This window comes from Balaenoptera musculus, chromosome 6 (assembly GCF_009873245.2).
Source record: "Balaenoptera musculus isolate JJ_BM4_2016_0621 chromosome 6, mBalMus1.pri.v3, whole genome shotgun sequence".
NCBI classification, from domain to species: domain Eukaryota; kingdom Metazoa; phylum Chordata; class Mammalia; order Artiodactyla; family Balaenopteridae; genus Balaenoptera; species Balaenoptera musculus.
The window spans coordinates 6,573,700-6,587,273 of record NC_045790.1 but is presented as its reverse complement, the minus strand read 5'-3'; the positions used below and the strand labels follow the sequence as shown (position 1 = coordinate 6,587,273).

Sequence of the window (13,574 nt, the reverse complement as noted above, 5' to 3'; positions counted from 1 at the left end):
TGAAAAATAACTTTCGTTCCTGGAGATACAAAACCCTGATATCATCAGAATTTACACATTTCCCAAATGTATTCTTTGTAATAATTATTCCACAGGATAATGGACCTAGTCAAAGGATTTCCCAAGTCTAATAAATTTGACCATGATAGGTTGTGATTAGTTGGCTTATTTACAGAGTAACTTGTCAAAGCCTGTAATATACTGATGCACATTGTGAATATCTAAGAGGAGGGTATTGTATGCAGTATTATGCAGTTTTATTTGACATAGTGTCTTTTTGGCAGGTGGGCGGGGTGGGGGGAGTATAAAGTAACATTCCAGGGAACACATTCTGAGATACACTAGTGTAGATTATCTGCAGTCTTTCTATGTGTAAATGAATATGTGTTCTTAAATGAATAGATACCTGGCTTGAATGATTGAAATATCCTGTTGTTCACTGACAGCTATCTGATGTTTATTTTACCTGTAATCTTCTTTTTATTGAAAGTCTATGGATCTATAATTATTTGTTCTCTTTCCTTTGGTCTGAGAGTATCAATTACAAAAAAATAAAATAAAACAGAGTTGAGTCTTGACAACCAAGACTCTTCTGTCTGTATTCTGTCTGTTCTGTATTTTGATTGTAGTCTAACATGTTAAGGAAAACGTTAGTTCGGAAAGTAAGAGTAGGATGACAAACCTGATAACAATATTGTATTCAAGTAACTACATGTAGACATTGATTAAGTATCTGTGTCAAATAACTTGGAACAGATCATTCATCATTATATCCTTGGTATCTCGTTCTCTACACTAACTCTATTAAGTCTCCTGCAACACAGGAGTATTCCCAGGGAAGGTTGACAGGCCGCTAGATGCTTTTTAGTTCGGCAAACGTACTGCCTTTTGAGGTTTTATCCTTAGTTCTACAGGTCTAGAAATTTGACTTTATCTTTCCACTGAAATTAGATCAGTCTCTCAGGAATAAACTTCAGCTGTAGATAGTAGAACCTGAGCCAGGTTGACAATAAAATGGGTATACTTTGAACAGTGCCTCATAGCATGAAGAAAGAGAGAATGCCTAAGTTCTTAGCTAATATTATAAACTAAAATATATCTAGGACCTAAATGTAAGGCCAGACATTATAAACTCCTGGAGGAAAACATAGGCAGAACACTCTATGACATAAATCACAGCAAGATCCTTTTTGACTCACCTCCTAGAGAAGTGGAAATAAAACCAAAAATAAACAAATGGGACCTAATCAAGCTTAAAAGCTTTTACACAGCAAAGGAAACCATAAACAAGATGAAAAGACAACACGCACAATGGGAGAAAATATTTGCAAATGAAGCAACTGACAAAGGATTAATCTCCAAAATATACAAGCAGCTCATGCAGCTCAATATCAAAAAAACAAACAACCCAATCCAAAAATGGGTAGAAGACCTAACTAGACATTTCTCCAAAGAAGATAAACAGATTGCCAACAAACACATGAAAGGATGCTCAACATCACTAATCATTAGAGAAATGCAAATCAAAACTACAATGAGGTATCACCTCACACCGGTCAGAATGGCCATCATCAAAAAATCTACAAACAATAAATGCTGGAAAGGGTGTGGAGAAAAGGGAACCCTCTTGGCACTGTTGGTGGGAATGTAAATTGATACAGCCACTATGGAGAACAGTATGGAGGTTCCTTACAAAACTAAAAATAGAACTACCATACGACCCAGCAATCCCACTACTGGGCATATACCCTGAGAAAACCATAATTCAAAAAGAGTCATGCACCACAGTGTTCATTGCAGCACTATTTACAATAGCCAGGACATAGAAGCAACCTAAGTGTCCATCGACAGATGAATGGATAAAGAAGATGTGGCACATATATACAATGGAATATTACTCAGCCATAAAAAGAAACGAAATTGAGTTATTTGTAGCAAGGTGGATGGACCTAGGGACTGTCATACAGAGTGAAGTAAATCAGAAAGAGAAAAACAAATACCATATGCTAAGACATATATATGGAATCTAAAAAAAAAAAGGTTCTGAAGAACTTAGGGACAGGACAAGAATAAAGACACAGACATAGAGAATGGACTTGAGGACACGGGGAGGGGGAAGGGTAAGCTGGAACGAAGTGAGAGAGTAGCAAGGACTTATTATATACACTACCAAATGTAAAATAGCTAGCTAGTGGGAAGCAGCCGCATAGCACAGGGAGATCAGCTTGGTGCTTTGTGTCCACCTAGAGGGGTGGGAGGGAGAGGCAAGAAGGAGATGTGGGGATGTATGTATATGTATATAACTGATTCACTTCGTTATACAGCAGAAACTAACACACCATTGTAAAGCAATTATACTCCAATAAAGATGTTTAAAAAATAAAAAGAAAATAAAGTACATATAGGAATAATTGGGTCCTCAGTGCCCTGCACTAGGTTGCTCCTTTCAGTATGATCTGCTGCTTATAGTGCCCACCTTCCCTGTATGTCTCATCTAGGGTGTTTTTGGCTTGAAAGAACAATGAACCTAATAATGGCTTAAACCATATAAATTTATTTACTTCAGAAGACACCCAGAATGGGTATCCCAGAGTTATTTCAGTGATACAGTGATCTCATCATGGGACCTCAGTGTGTTGACTTTTGCCCTCTCTTGATAACAAAGTAGCTGCCACTACTCAAGATATCACATTGTCATATGAAAGTACCCTCAGCACAAAGAAAGGGGGCAAACTCCCTCCTCAAATTCCTTATGCTTATTAGAGAGAAAAAATTCTTTTCGAGAGCCTTCAGTTCACGAGAACTGAATCACATGAACACCCGTAGACCAGTAGAGAACAGAATAGAAAGGGTTATGTGATTGGCTTAGACTTAACATGATTTAGCAACTGTGGCTGAGATGCTAGAAGCAGTAAAGGAGCTAAACGGCCTTTGGGAAGGCATCCAAGCATCTGCACCACTATTTTCACTAGTGAGCCACTTGAAAAATTTGTGATTTTGCTTCGCTTATTTCTGGGGCTCTGCTGGTGTAGAGACCTTAATACTCAAGGCAGGAATACTGACACCAGTCACAACAATTCAAACTGCTTGCGGAGGCTACCTTCTTGCCATTTTAGTCCTCCTGCCACTGAGGAAACAGACCAAAAGGAAAAAATTAAAAAGGTATGAGGGTAGATAATTATGTTGTGGTTGAAGTGACCGAGCCTGATTACCAGAAGGAAATAGTTACTGCTACCCAGTGTGGAAAAACAAAAGGATATAAGTGGAAATCAGGAGATGTCTAGAGTTCTTCTAATTCCATTATATTCAGTTGTGAAAGTTATTTTTGAAAAATCACAGTAGTCCTGTAGGGGCAGTGTTTAAATCCCATCACTTAACACTCCTCACTAGATAAAGAACCTCGACCAGCTGAGAGGCTGGCTTCATTCCTCAGGAGCTAAATATAGATTATCCCAAGCTAATCATGTTACTTCCATTCCCCTTGGCTTCCATGACATCCATGTAATCCAGTTCTGACCTATGACACAGACCCTGTGACAAAAGAGTACTGTATATGCACACGCACAGTTCTGGACATCGGTATATAAGGATGCGGTGACAGGAACACCTGCGGCCACCTTGAAGCCATGCAGGTTGTTAACAACACACCAAGAATAGCACATTGGAAGGAAAGAATTGGGTCCCGTGATGCCATGTGTGAACCTAAAAACCTGGAGCCTTAGTAGTTTGGGATTCCTTATACAAGGTAATAAATCCCTGTACTTTTTGTGAATGGAGGTTCCTATGTTTGTAATCAAGACATCCTAACGCTGCATCATCATATCATATCATCATCACTGCTGTTACCCAAACTCATAGGAGTTTGATGTGAAATCCTGAACAAAAATTTGTTCATAAAAATAAGCATTGCTAATTCTCATTAGCAAGTTAATTTTATCTCCAGTTTGTTGATGAGAGTTTAGAGTAAAAAGAGCTAGTTGACAATGAGAGGAGTCCCTCACCAAATATAGCTTCTCCTCTATAAAGATGATTTACCCCGAAGACCTAAAACACTCACGTTCATTGGCAAAGTCCCTTTACCTTGATCATCCTTAGCGTCAAAGGGCAAAATTATGCCTCTTAGACACTGAATATTGTACTCTCAATGAGTTAATAACCTTCAGCCAGGTACAGCTGGTCAAGTCATACTAAACTAGAGGCCATTAACTCTCTTCAGGGCAACATGATGTATGTGTGGGTATATATGGATGTATGTTTCTGTCTGTTTCAATCTGATCTGTCATGTGTTGGTTTTATGATTAAGAAGAAAACTTTCTCCTGTGTCTATGGGGTCAACTTTATTTTACACTCTGCCCTGACCATACTATATCTGTGGTCACCCTCCCTTACCCTTCCTTGTCTGCAAGAGGCATTCCAGCATGTGGTTTAGAATCAGTCCATAGAAAGACATTAGTAGACTCAGTATAAACCTTTCAGAAGCTTCAAAGAGAATCAGTTTCCCAGGCTGCTTGCTAGTCTGTATCGAATTGAAAAAGATTCAGGCCTGGAGTATTCCATAGTTTATTCATCACTCAAACCACCTGATGGGTTTTGGTTTTGTTTTCCTAAGTATGTTATAGGAAATACGAATCTGCTACCTCATTTAAGTGTAAATTGTCTGGGGTAAAAGCATAATGAAATTAGTGCACAATGTACTGATCTAGGACTTTGGACTAGAGGAAAGAATAAAATTAGAATATTTTAATTGTAATATCTTAGCACCACAACACTCATACTACAAATTTAAAAATGTGAAATGCTAAAATGAGCAAGATTTTTTCTTGTATGAATTTTGTTACAAATTTAGATAAGTGTACCTAGAGACTTTGCAGTATTGTATTAATATTTTAAGTACATTTCAAAGAAAAATCTGTTTGCCTTTTGTTTCCTTACCTTACCCTCTCTGACCACCTTGACACCTCTACCATGTTCTTCTTTATCTGATGTGACCACATTTTCAGTGAAACTTGACATCACTTTCTAGATTTAAGTTCTCAGCTTTAATGTCCAAGGTAGTTGTCTCTCCTACATCTCTTTCCTGAATTTGAAATTGCTGCTACCAGCGTCACAATGAGTGCTTTTTCAGTAATTGAAAAGACAATATTTCCTCAATTATTGGATGTCATCACTTGTACAGCATCCATCAATTTAATTACAGCTTTGAAATATGGAAGTTAGAAGGAAACACTACATTAAATGCAACTTTTTGACCAACTAATTGTAGTGTACATTTATCCATAAGGTTATGTAACCTTTTTTTCTTTCATATCAAAGTTTTTAGAGATGCCTTCTTTATAATCAAAGTCTTAACATCTTTCTGAATCACTTATTAGCAGTTAAATATATCATTAGAATGACATGTTGCTTTTTATTTTTGGAATGGTTACTTCGACCTTTGGGGGTTTATAATTTGAGGCATTTACAGTGTACTGGTCCAACTTATAGGTTTTTATGTTATTTTTTTCCTATGTTATTATTTTCTTTTTTTTCCCTTTTTGAATTATATAATCCTTACAAATTTACAGCTTCTCTTGAAAGTCATCTGGAAGCTTTATACAGAGAGATTCAAATATTCATTCAACAAATACTTATTAAGTATCTCTCCACTTGCTAGTTATATGACTTTGACCTTGGGCAAATTATTTACGCTCTCCGTGCTTCAGTTTCCCCATCTCTAAAATGGGGACAATAGGGGAATTCCCCGGCAGTCCAGTGGTTAGGACTCTGAGCTCTCACTGCCAAGAGCCCAGGTTCAATCCCTGGTCGGGAACTAAGATCCCACAAGCTGCACGGCGTGACCAAAAAAAAAAAAGGGGGGACAATAATAGTACCTATATCATGGTAGTGTTGTGAAAATTTAATGAAATTATATGTGTTAAATGCTTAGTGCTTCTAAGTGCTCACTAAAATGTAGTCTTATATTTATACTAGAAGTAGAGTTACACACACCACACACAGGAGAAGGCACTGCTCTAGGCTTGGAGGTTCTTCCTCTCCTGGAACTTTTGGATTGTAGTAAATAAATATTTGACACCTGAGTAATGGTCCTTCATGAAGTATGTATCAGTCACACCAATGTCTTCTAGCTTTAGATGGTGATACACTTTGCCTTGAATTTCATTTTCTGACATGTGATGAGCAATCTTTGCATATACAATAACTTTTTGGTTCAGTGGTACTGCTTGGTTTAATCTTTTTGAAGACATTTTAAGCAATAAATCGAGGTCCAAAATTATGTTCAAGTTAAAATGTGTCTTGGCTGAAATGGTGGTAGGATGAACAGATACTTTAATTACATGAAGAAGTATGCACATGTGTTGGCAGTGAAACTACCATTTAAATCCCAACTTCTCTGCTTGTCTACTCTTAAGGTTTGGGCTGTTAAAAATTTTTTTAATTTTAACCTCCTTTTGAAAGTATATGTTCTCAGGAGAACATTTAAAAAGTATTTTGTTTATTTAAAAATTGATTCAGAGCTGTTAAAACATACTTATAAATGTGCATTCTAGAATTTAGGTAATATGATAAAATTGTAATTTTTATTTATTTATCAAAGTAGAGTCAGTCATTTAAATAGCCATATATGTATGTATGTACGTGTATATCTATAAATGCACATATTGCAAATGCAATATTTGTGTGTGATTTTTATAAAGTGGGAATTCTAAACTAACATTAGTGCTCAAATGTGTCACTTTATCATTAGTTTGAAGTGTTATTTATCATACCTTAACCTAATAGAGTTTCATCTCCATATTTTGATTAGGATGCTGTGTTTTTCTAATTTACAGACAGATTAGAGATGGGGCTTTTTCTGGAAGCTTACATCACCTACCAGCAATTGTCAATACTAATTGCAGTAATGACTGCTATATTTAATTATTAGTAGTAATTTATCACAAGTAACATCATCTTCATGCAGTGATCTAGCCCAGTTATGGGTGTGACTTCTTGGAGACTGTTAGAACTCACAGACATGGCTCGTTTTCTGTTTGAGGCTATTAGAACCAATTAATAGGGACTTTTTATTGTTATTTGAAACCTTAGATTATGAAGTTCATGTTATTTTGTCTGATGTCGTTGCTTTCTCTCCTATGAAAAAGAAGCAGAAAGATCTGTCCCACGCCTCTCCTCCATTTTTCCTGGACTCCATTAGAGATGATTTTCCATTTTTCTTTTGATTTTTTATTTTTGAACTATCCCTCCTTTTTGTGAGTTTCCTGTTGACATCTTCTAGCTACAAATAATTTGGGGCGTATGTGTGACTGTTCTCAGCAATTCCTCAGCATTGTGCACTTTCACGTACGGACAGCCTTCCATAAATTGTTCTTGGAAGCTGAAAGCCTTGCCAATTCAAACAGGTCCATGAATAAGCTGACTTCAGTCCATACTCATGACTTTTCATTATCCTCCAGATAGAATGTGGTGTTCTGACCAATTTCAGTAACTGAACCAGAGGGAACTGGCCACATGGGCCCTCTCTCTTCTCTCCACAACTGTCACTTCTCCATGTAAGTGTGGACAGCGTGTGTGCGCTCTGTTCTTCCCAGGGAACTGACAAGACTGAAATCTGCAGCTCAGATTTGAAGCTGACATCAACATTATCTTTACGTATCTTTCCCAACGTTTATTACCCCCCTTTTCCTCTTAGTTATAAGTCACATAGAACCTTCCAGTGAATAGCCTAGTTGTGGGTACCTCAGTCAGAGGAAAGCATTACTTACTACTCTTATAAAATAATCTTTCTGTGTAGACAACTTAAAAAACTTGGGCATAGTTTTTGCTTTAGTTTTTTCAATCTAGTGACTAGATTAGGAATAATTAGAGTAAATTACCATGAATAAAATTACCACGAATAAAAGTATTGTGTGACATTTCTGAAGTTGTGTGCTGAAGGTCAGTGTTATATACATAGGAGAGTTGCATGGTAAAACTTAGTGGGCAGAATGAAATGAAATGACAGTGTAAAAACATAGATACCTAGTCTTAAACTTTCTCATTAAGTAATCTTCTGCATTTATTTCACTTCAGCTAAAAGGCAAGGTGTTGATTTTTTTTTAATTTGCAGAATACGTATCCCTAGGAGAATTTCATCTATTCAAGGTCTATGGGTTTTTTCCTTTAACTGTAGAGCACATGTTCTCTAATTACATAGGAAGAGTGAGAACTGCTGGACTGGATAAAAATTGATAGATTTTACATTTTCATTAGCAATTCTGCTAGCAGTATAAAAAGGAGAAATAGTATCTGAGATGTCATCTTAACCACTGCTGCTGCTATTTTCAGACAAGACAATGGGAATACTGACCTGTAGAGGCTGCACTCTGATGTGCTAACTTTTTAGAAATAATGAAGATTTTAAAATAAAAGCTTTCACAATATATATTGTATCTTATTTTTATAGTATTTTTAGTACAAAAATGTTACATTTCAATTGTTCATTTCACTGTGGTTAAAATATATACTTGAATATTAATAGATTGGAAATCTAGGTTGAAGTATTTTGTTTTATCAGTATTTATTGTTAAAATTTAAGGATAGTTATTCTAAAAGTTTTCAAATGTCCTTTTAAAAAGAAAATTAAGTGCAGTGTCCAGTTCGCTTTCTATTGTATAATGTTCAAAGGACAGATTTATTACCTGAACAGCAGTAGCCATGGTACTTAATGTTTACATTTTATACAACTGCAAATTTGAACAAAACCAGCTAAAGAAGAATTTTTTTTTAACTAAATTTCTTTCCTAAGTTGTTCTTTAGGGAAACAAATTAAGGGTACTCCCTAGCATGTCAGTTTTGTTTTATTAGTGATTTCTTTTATTGATACCAACTGTTACACAGTGTGTCTGCCAAGTGTCTGGGCCAGTTGCCAGTACTTTCAGTACTAGTAGTCAGCACTTTAAAAAAAAAAAAATTAAGACTTTTTTATTAAGAGCAGTTTTAACTTCACAGCAGAAGTCAGTACTTTGCATGCCTAGTTTACTAGAATTCACTTTGTCCCCAGATACATATTTTTTGGTTCTGAACATATATATGGTAGATTTTACTTTTGAAGCACACTGTGGATAATAATGATTTGATTCCAAAAAATAGGCTTTATTAAAAGATGAGAGAAAAACATGGGTATTTATATAATAAAAGAAAAGAAAGTAGATATATCTTAAAACCGGAATTGCTGTGTGAAAGGAGCCATTCTTATCGTAGTAAGCAAATGGAGAGATACATTAGGTAGGGGGCTAAGCTCCAACACATCCTTTTCTTCACTCTGAATTCCTTCTTAATATTGGCTTTAGCTATTTGCATATGTTTTCTTGAATTATTTGTGTTTGCCACCTAAATAAACATTGTGTCTAAACAGCTTACCACTCTAATTGGAGTGTTTAAGTCTTGGTGCTGTCATTTGCATAACAAATTTTAGTGACATAATCCATGGAGAATGCTTTACAGAATTTCTTGATTTTTTTTTTGTCTTTGAATCACTGACAGCATGTGTTCTATTAAAGAAAACCTTAGCATGAGATGAGATGAATTCACCTTAACTTCTCCTGGGTTTTCATTGCCGCTTGGCCCTCCTTTTCTTTATTCCTAGTGGATTCCCTGTTGTACCCTGCACCACTGTTGGTAGAAATCTTTACCATTTTGCCCAAGGAGCCAAGTCAGCTCTCTTTTTCAACTCTCTCCAGATGGCTTGTCCTCCATAAAAAGAAAACCAACAGGCACTCTGTTTTTGTCTTTTAACATTTTCTTCATGCACCTGTCTCCAAACCAGTACCGCTATCCTGTCTTCCAGGCTGAGAAAGCAGGTTAGACCCCACCTGTGTTTTCATTCCTTTCCCCTGCTCTCCTCTTCTCTACTTGCAGCTCCAATTATCTTCTCTTTCTTATCTTTTTGCCCTTTAATTTTGCCATTTTTTTCCTTCTATATACTAATACATTTTTCAAGTGAGTAGGCTGTGCTCAGTTTCCTTACCTTGCTCATCCCCTAGCTTTCTACTTGGACTTGAGTTCCCATAACTCTGTGGAAAGGGACCTCTTGAAAGACACTATTTTAAAATTTTCTTAAGGCAAAACTCTTATACTTGTGTCTATCACTGTAAACCTGGCAGTGTGCATTATTTGGGGAAGAAGTTCTATAGCTTTCATCAGCTTAAGGTCTTCACTCAAACCACACACAGTGTTTATTCCTTTTTCCTTGTGACACAGATGTCATAAGTCTTCATCTTTTCAGATGTCTTAATGCCTTAATCTTTTCTTCTTTTCTAAATAGCTTCATCTTTGGACCTAATATCCCTGTATCCCTCAACTCTTCCTTACATAACATGAAGTCTAGACCCTCCAATAATCCAATCAGGCCCTGGTTTCCTTTATTCAGATAGTTCTAATTTGTCAATATGCCCCACAAAATGTGACATCCAGCATTGGGCACTTTTTAGTGAATCATGTAGATGATAATGAGCTACAACCTTCCGTTTTCTGGAAACTATGTTAATATAGGCTAATATTAATTTTCATGATTTCCTCTCTGCCTGTGAGACACACGCGCGTGCACACACGTACACACACAGAAACACACACATATACTGCTGAGAGTTTCAGTCCTGATTAATAACTATAATTAATGCTATATGATCTAGGGATTCCTCTGTACCATTCTTGTAAAACATTATTAAAAATCAAAAATACTCATACATGTATTAAACAAATATGTAGTTATTCAACAGATCCCATGCTATGGTTTCTTTCGTACTTTATTGCTTACAAAACAAGATAGGAATTCGGATGGTTGCCAGCTTGCTTATTGAAGACAATTATAATCTGGTCCCATGTCCTTTTCTGTTTTGTCATCCCTTACTCTTCACTCTGAAAGCCCTGCTAAAGTAATCTTCCTTTCCAAAGGAATCCCGGGCTTGAAACTGGTGCTGTCTTTCCTCAAAACCAGCAGTGTTGGCTGATTTCAAGCCTGTGTAGCCGGTTTTCAGGACTGGGTTGAAAACCATCTGCTTACTCCTCTGCATCTGATTGATTTTGGAGAACTCAAGTGAGGTTACATATGAAATTCTCAAACATGTATTCCGTAAAAAAAAGGAAATGACCAACAATTGTATGATGCTTGCATAAGGCAAATGCCAGTGTTAATTTACAACTAAGGAGCATCAAACAACATTAACAATGGCATATATCATATAATTAGAGAATTACATGCTATTTAACAGATCACATTAGTGTTTTTTACATTTTGTAAATTTTTAAAAAGTAAATTAGAATTAGTTTTGTGTCTCTTAAATGCTGATTTACAAGTAAACATGAATAAAGAACCTATTAATTACTACTTAATTGACATTCCTTTGTCTTTGAATCACTTGGATTAAAATTAAGCACTGGAAATACTTCTAATATGTTGTTATGCTTTTTAAATGGAGGAGTTTTAGAAAAAAAAAATCAAAACCTGGCTTAATTTTGCAGAGTAGATCAATTAAATATACAGTCAACTCTCGATTGTTCAAACGAATGGAGGAAAGGATGGAACAAGCATTCCTGTTTCTCTCGTTCCTGCCCCCGCAGACAGTTGCTGAGAGCCTCATTCCAAACAAGTTCTTTGGCTTTCCATCTTGATCATGTTACGTGCTCTAGCCTTGTGTCCAGGGTGCAGTCTGAAATATGGCTTACCACTGAGTTGGCAAAGTTTGACGTTCTCACATTCTGCTCTTTATATGCTTTTTAAAATCAGTGCTTTAGGATTGTTTTTATCCTTTTCAAATTCTTATGAAAATTTGATAACGTTGCTAATAATTGCCTGTTATCCTCATAAAATTAGTTTTATATAAAAATCTTATCTTTGAATTACATTTTATAGATAATTATAACCTTTCAAAAGCATAACCTCATGGTACCAAATTGCTTAAAAAATGTAATATAAAAATTTTATGAGAGTTTTTCTCCTGAGAGTTTTTATAAAAATTCTTCCAATTTTTTGAATTCCTAATGTGTGCAATATTTCTGATCGCTATGTAAGTGTTTGTAAAGGGAAGAAATGCGGAAGGAATTTACGTGTGAAAACAGTATGTTGTGTGTATATGTCATTTTCTCTACCAATTAACTGCACACAGTGTGCTATTATCCAGACATGAGCATTCATGGGAATGCGTGTATCTGGATAACTGTGAGTTGAAATAAACACACCTGCTTTTATTTCAATAACTGCACATTCAAATCCACATAAGGCATTTATTTGAATGTGACCTTCATATACATGAGAGAACATTGGTTTCAGTGTTTGATATTTTTGTTGCTATTTTGTTGTTGGTGGTTTAAATCTAAAGTAGGGTACAACCTTACAGGTAATGCTTCTCTGGAAAACTTTGCATGCAGAGAAAAGGAAATTCAAAGGTAAACCCTATGAAAAACACTGAAATTGTTTTGTCTTATTATGTTTAACCTCAGTGTGTATTGGAGCTAAATTCTTACGGAATGTATCAATAGCAATGCTTGAAGCCAAACTGTATACAACCCATAAACCAGTCTGGAACTCTGCTCCTTTTACTTTAAGTAAATTTAATGATTACTCTTTCCAGAAAAAACCTGTTAGTCTTTGATTTGGAGAATCCTTTTTTCTCAAGAAGCTATTTCCTTGAAAAGTGTGTTAGAATATGTGTCTGAGCTTTAGGAAATCATGTTTTCCATTAGGCAATTGAAGTGTTTGTTGTAAGGCTTATTCTTAAAGTCTGTGTAATTGTTCTTCCCCACGCCCCCCACCCCCAATTTAGGTCATATTTCTGGATAGTTAGTTTTAACTGACCTGAGCCAGAAAATTGAATTAGGATGTCTTTAGAAGCCTTAACTTTGAATTTCCTACTTTTCATTGCATGTAAACTATCAACCACAAATAACAGTTTCAGTTCAAGTTCTAGCTTGTATTTTGCATGTTAAAGCTATAAACAGTCTATTAATGCTGGAAAGAATCTATAGCTATTGTTCTGCTATTGCCTAATTGTTAAATTTATGAAGGAAGACTGATTTTATTTATGTAGACTTGTCTTTCTGTCTTAGGGAGTGAACTACTTTATGTCCAAGGGCATCCTAGATGATTCACCAAAGGAAATAGCAAAGTTTATCTTCTGTACAAGAACACTAAATTGGAAAAAACTCAGAATATATCTTGATGAAAGGTAAAAAAAAAATTAATTTTTCATCAGACATGAGTTAAATAATGCTTTTAATGAGTTAAGTTTTACCTTAAAAACTGTATATCCATAAGATACGCTACTGTGGAGCCATTTAAATGAAAGAGTTAGATCTTTGTGTAAAGACACAGAAAGCTGCTCACAATATACTATATGAAACAAGCAAAAGCAAATTCTAGAACAATATAGGGTATATGTAGACACTTAAAAAAAGTCTACATAAACAATTGTTACCTCTGGTGATGTGGATTAGTATGGAAGGTGAAGATTCTCCTTATTTTCATGATTAAAAAAATAAAGAATTCTGTTTTTCATTTGTTTTTAGAAGATACTTGAAAAAAGTTGCCATTTTTAATA

At 35.5% G+C, this 13,574-nt stretch overlaps 1 protein-coding gene across 1 annotated transcript in view; it reads left to right on the top strand.

Moving 5' to 3' along the window:
- Window positions 1–13,574, top strand: part of FBXO8 (F-box protein 8) — a 36,903-nt gene that overhangs the window by 20,905 nt on the left and 2,424 nt on the right. Inside the window, exon 4 of the mRNA XM_036855751.1 lies at window positions 13,084–13,202. Coding sequence (XP_036711646.1) covers window positions 13,084–13,202 — 119 coding nt within the window. The remainder of the gene's footprint in view (window positions 1–13,083; window positions 13,203–13,574) is intronic.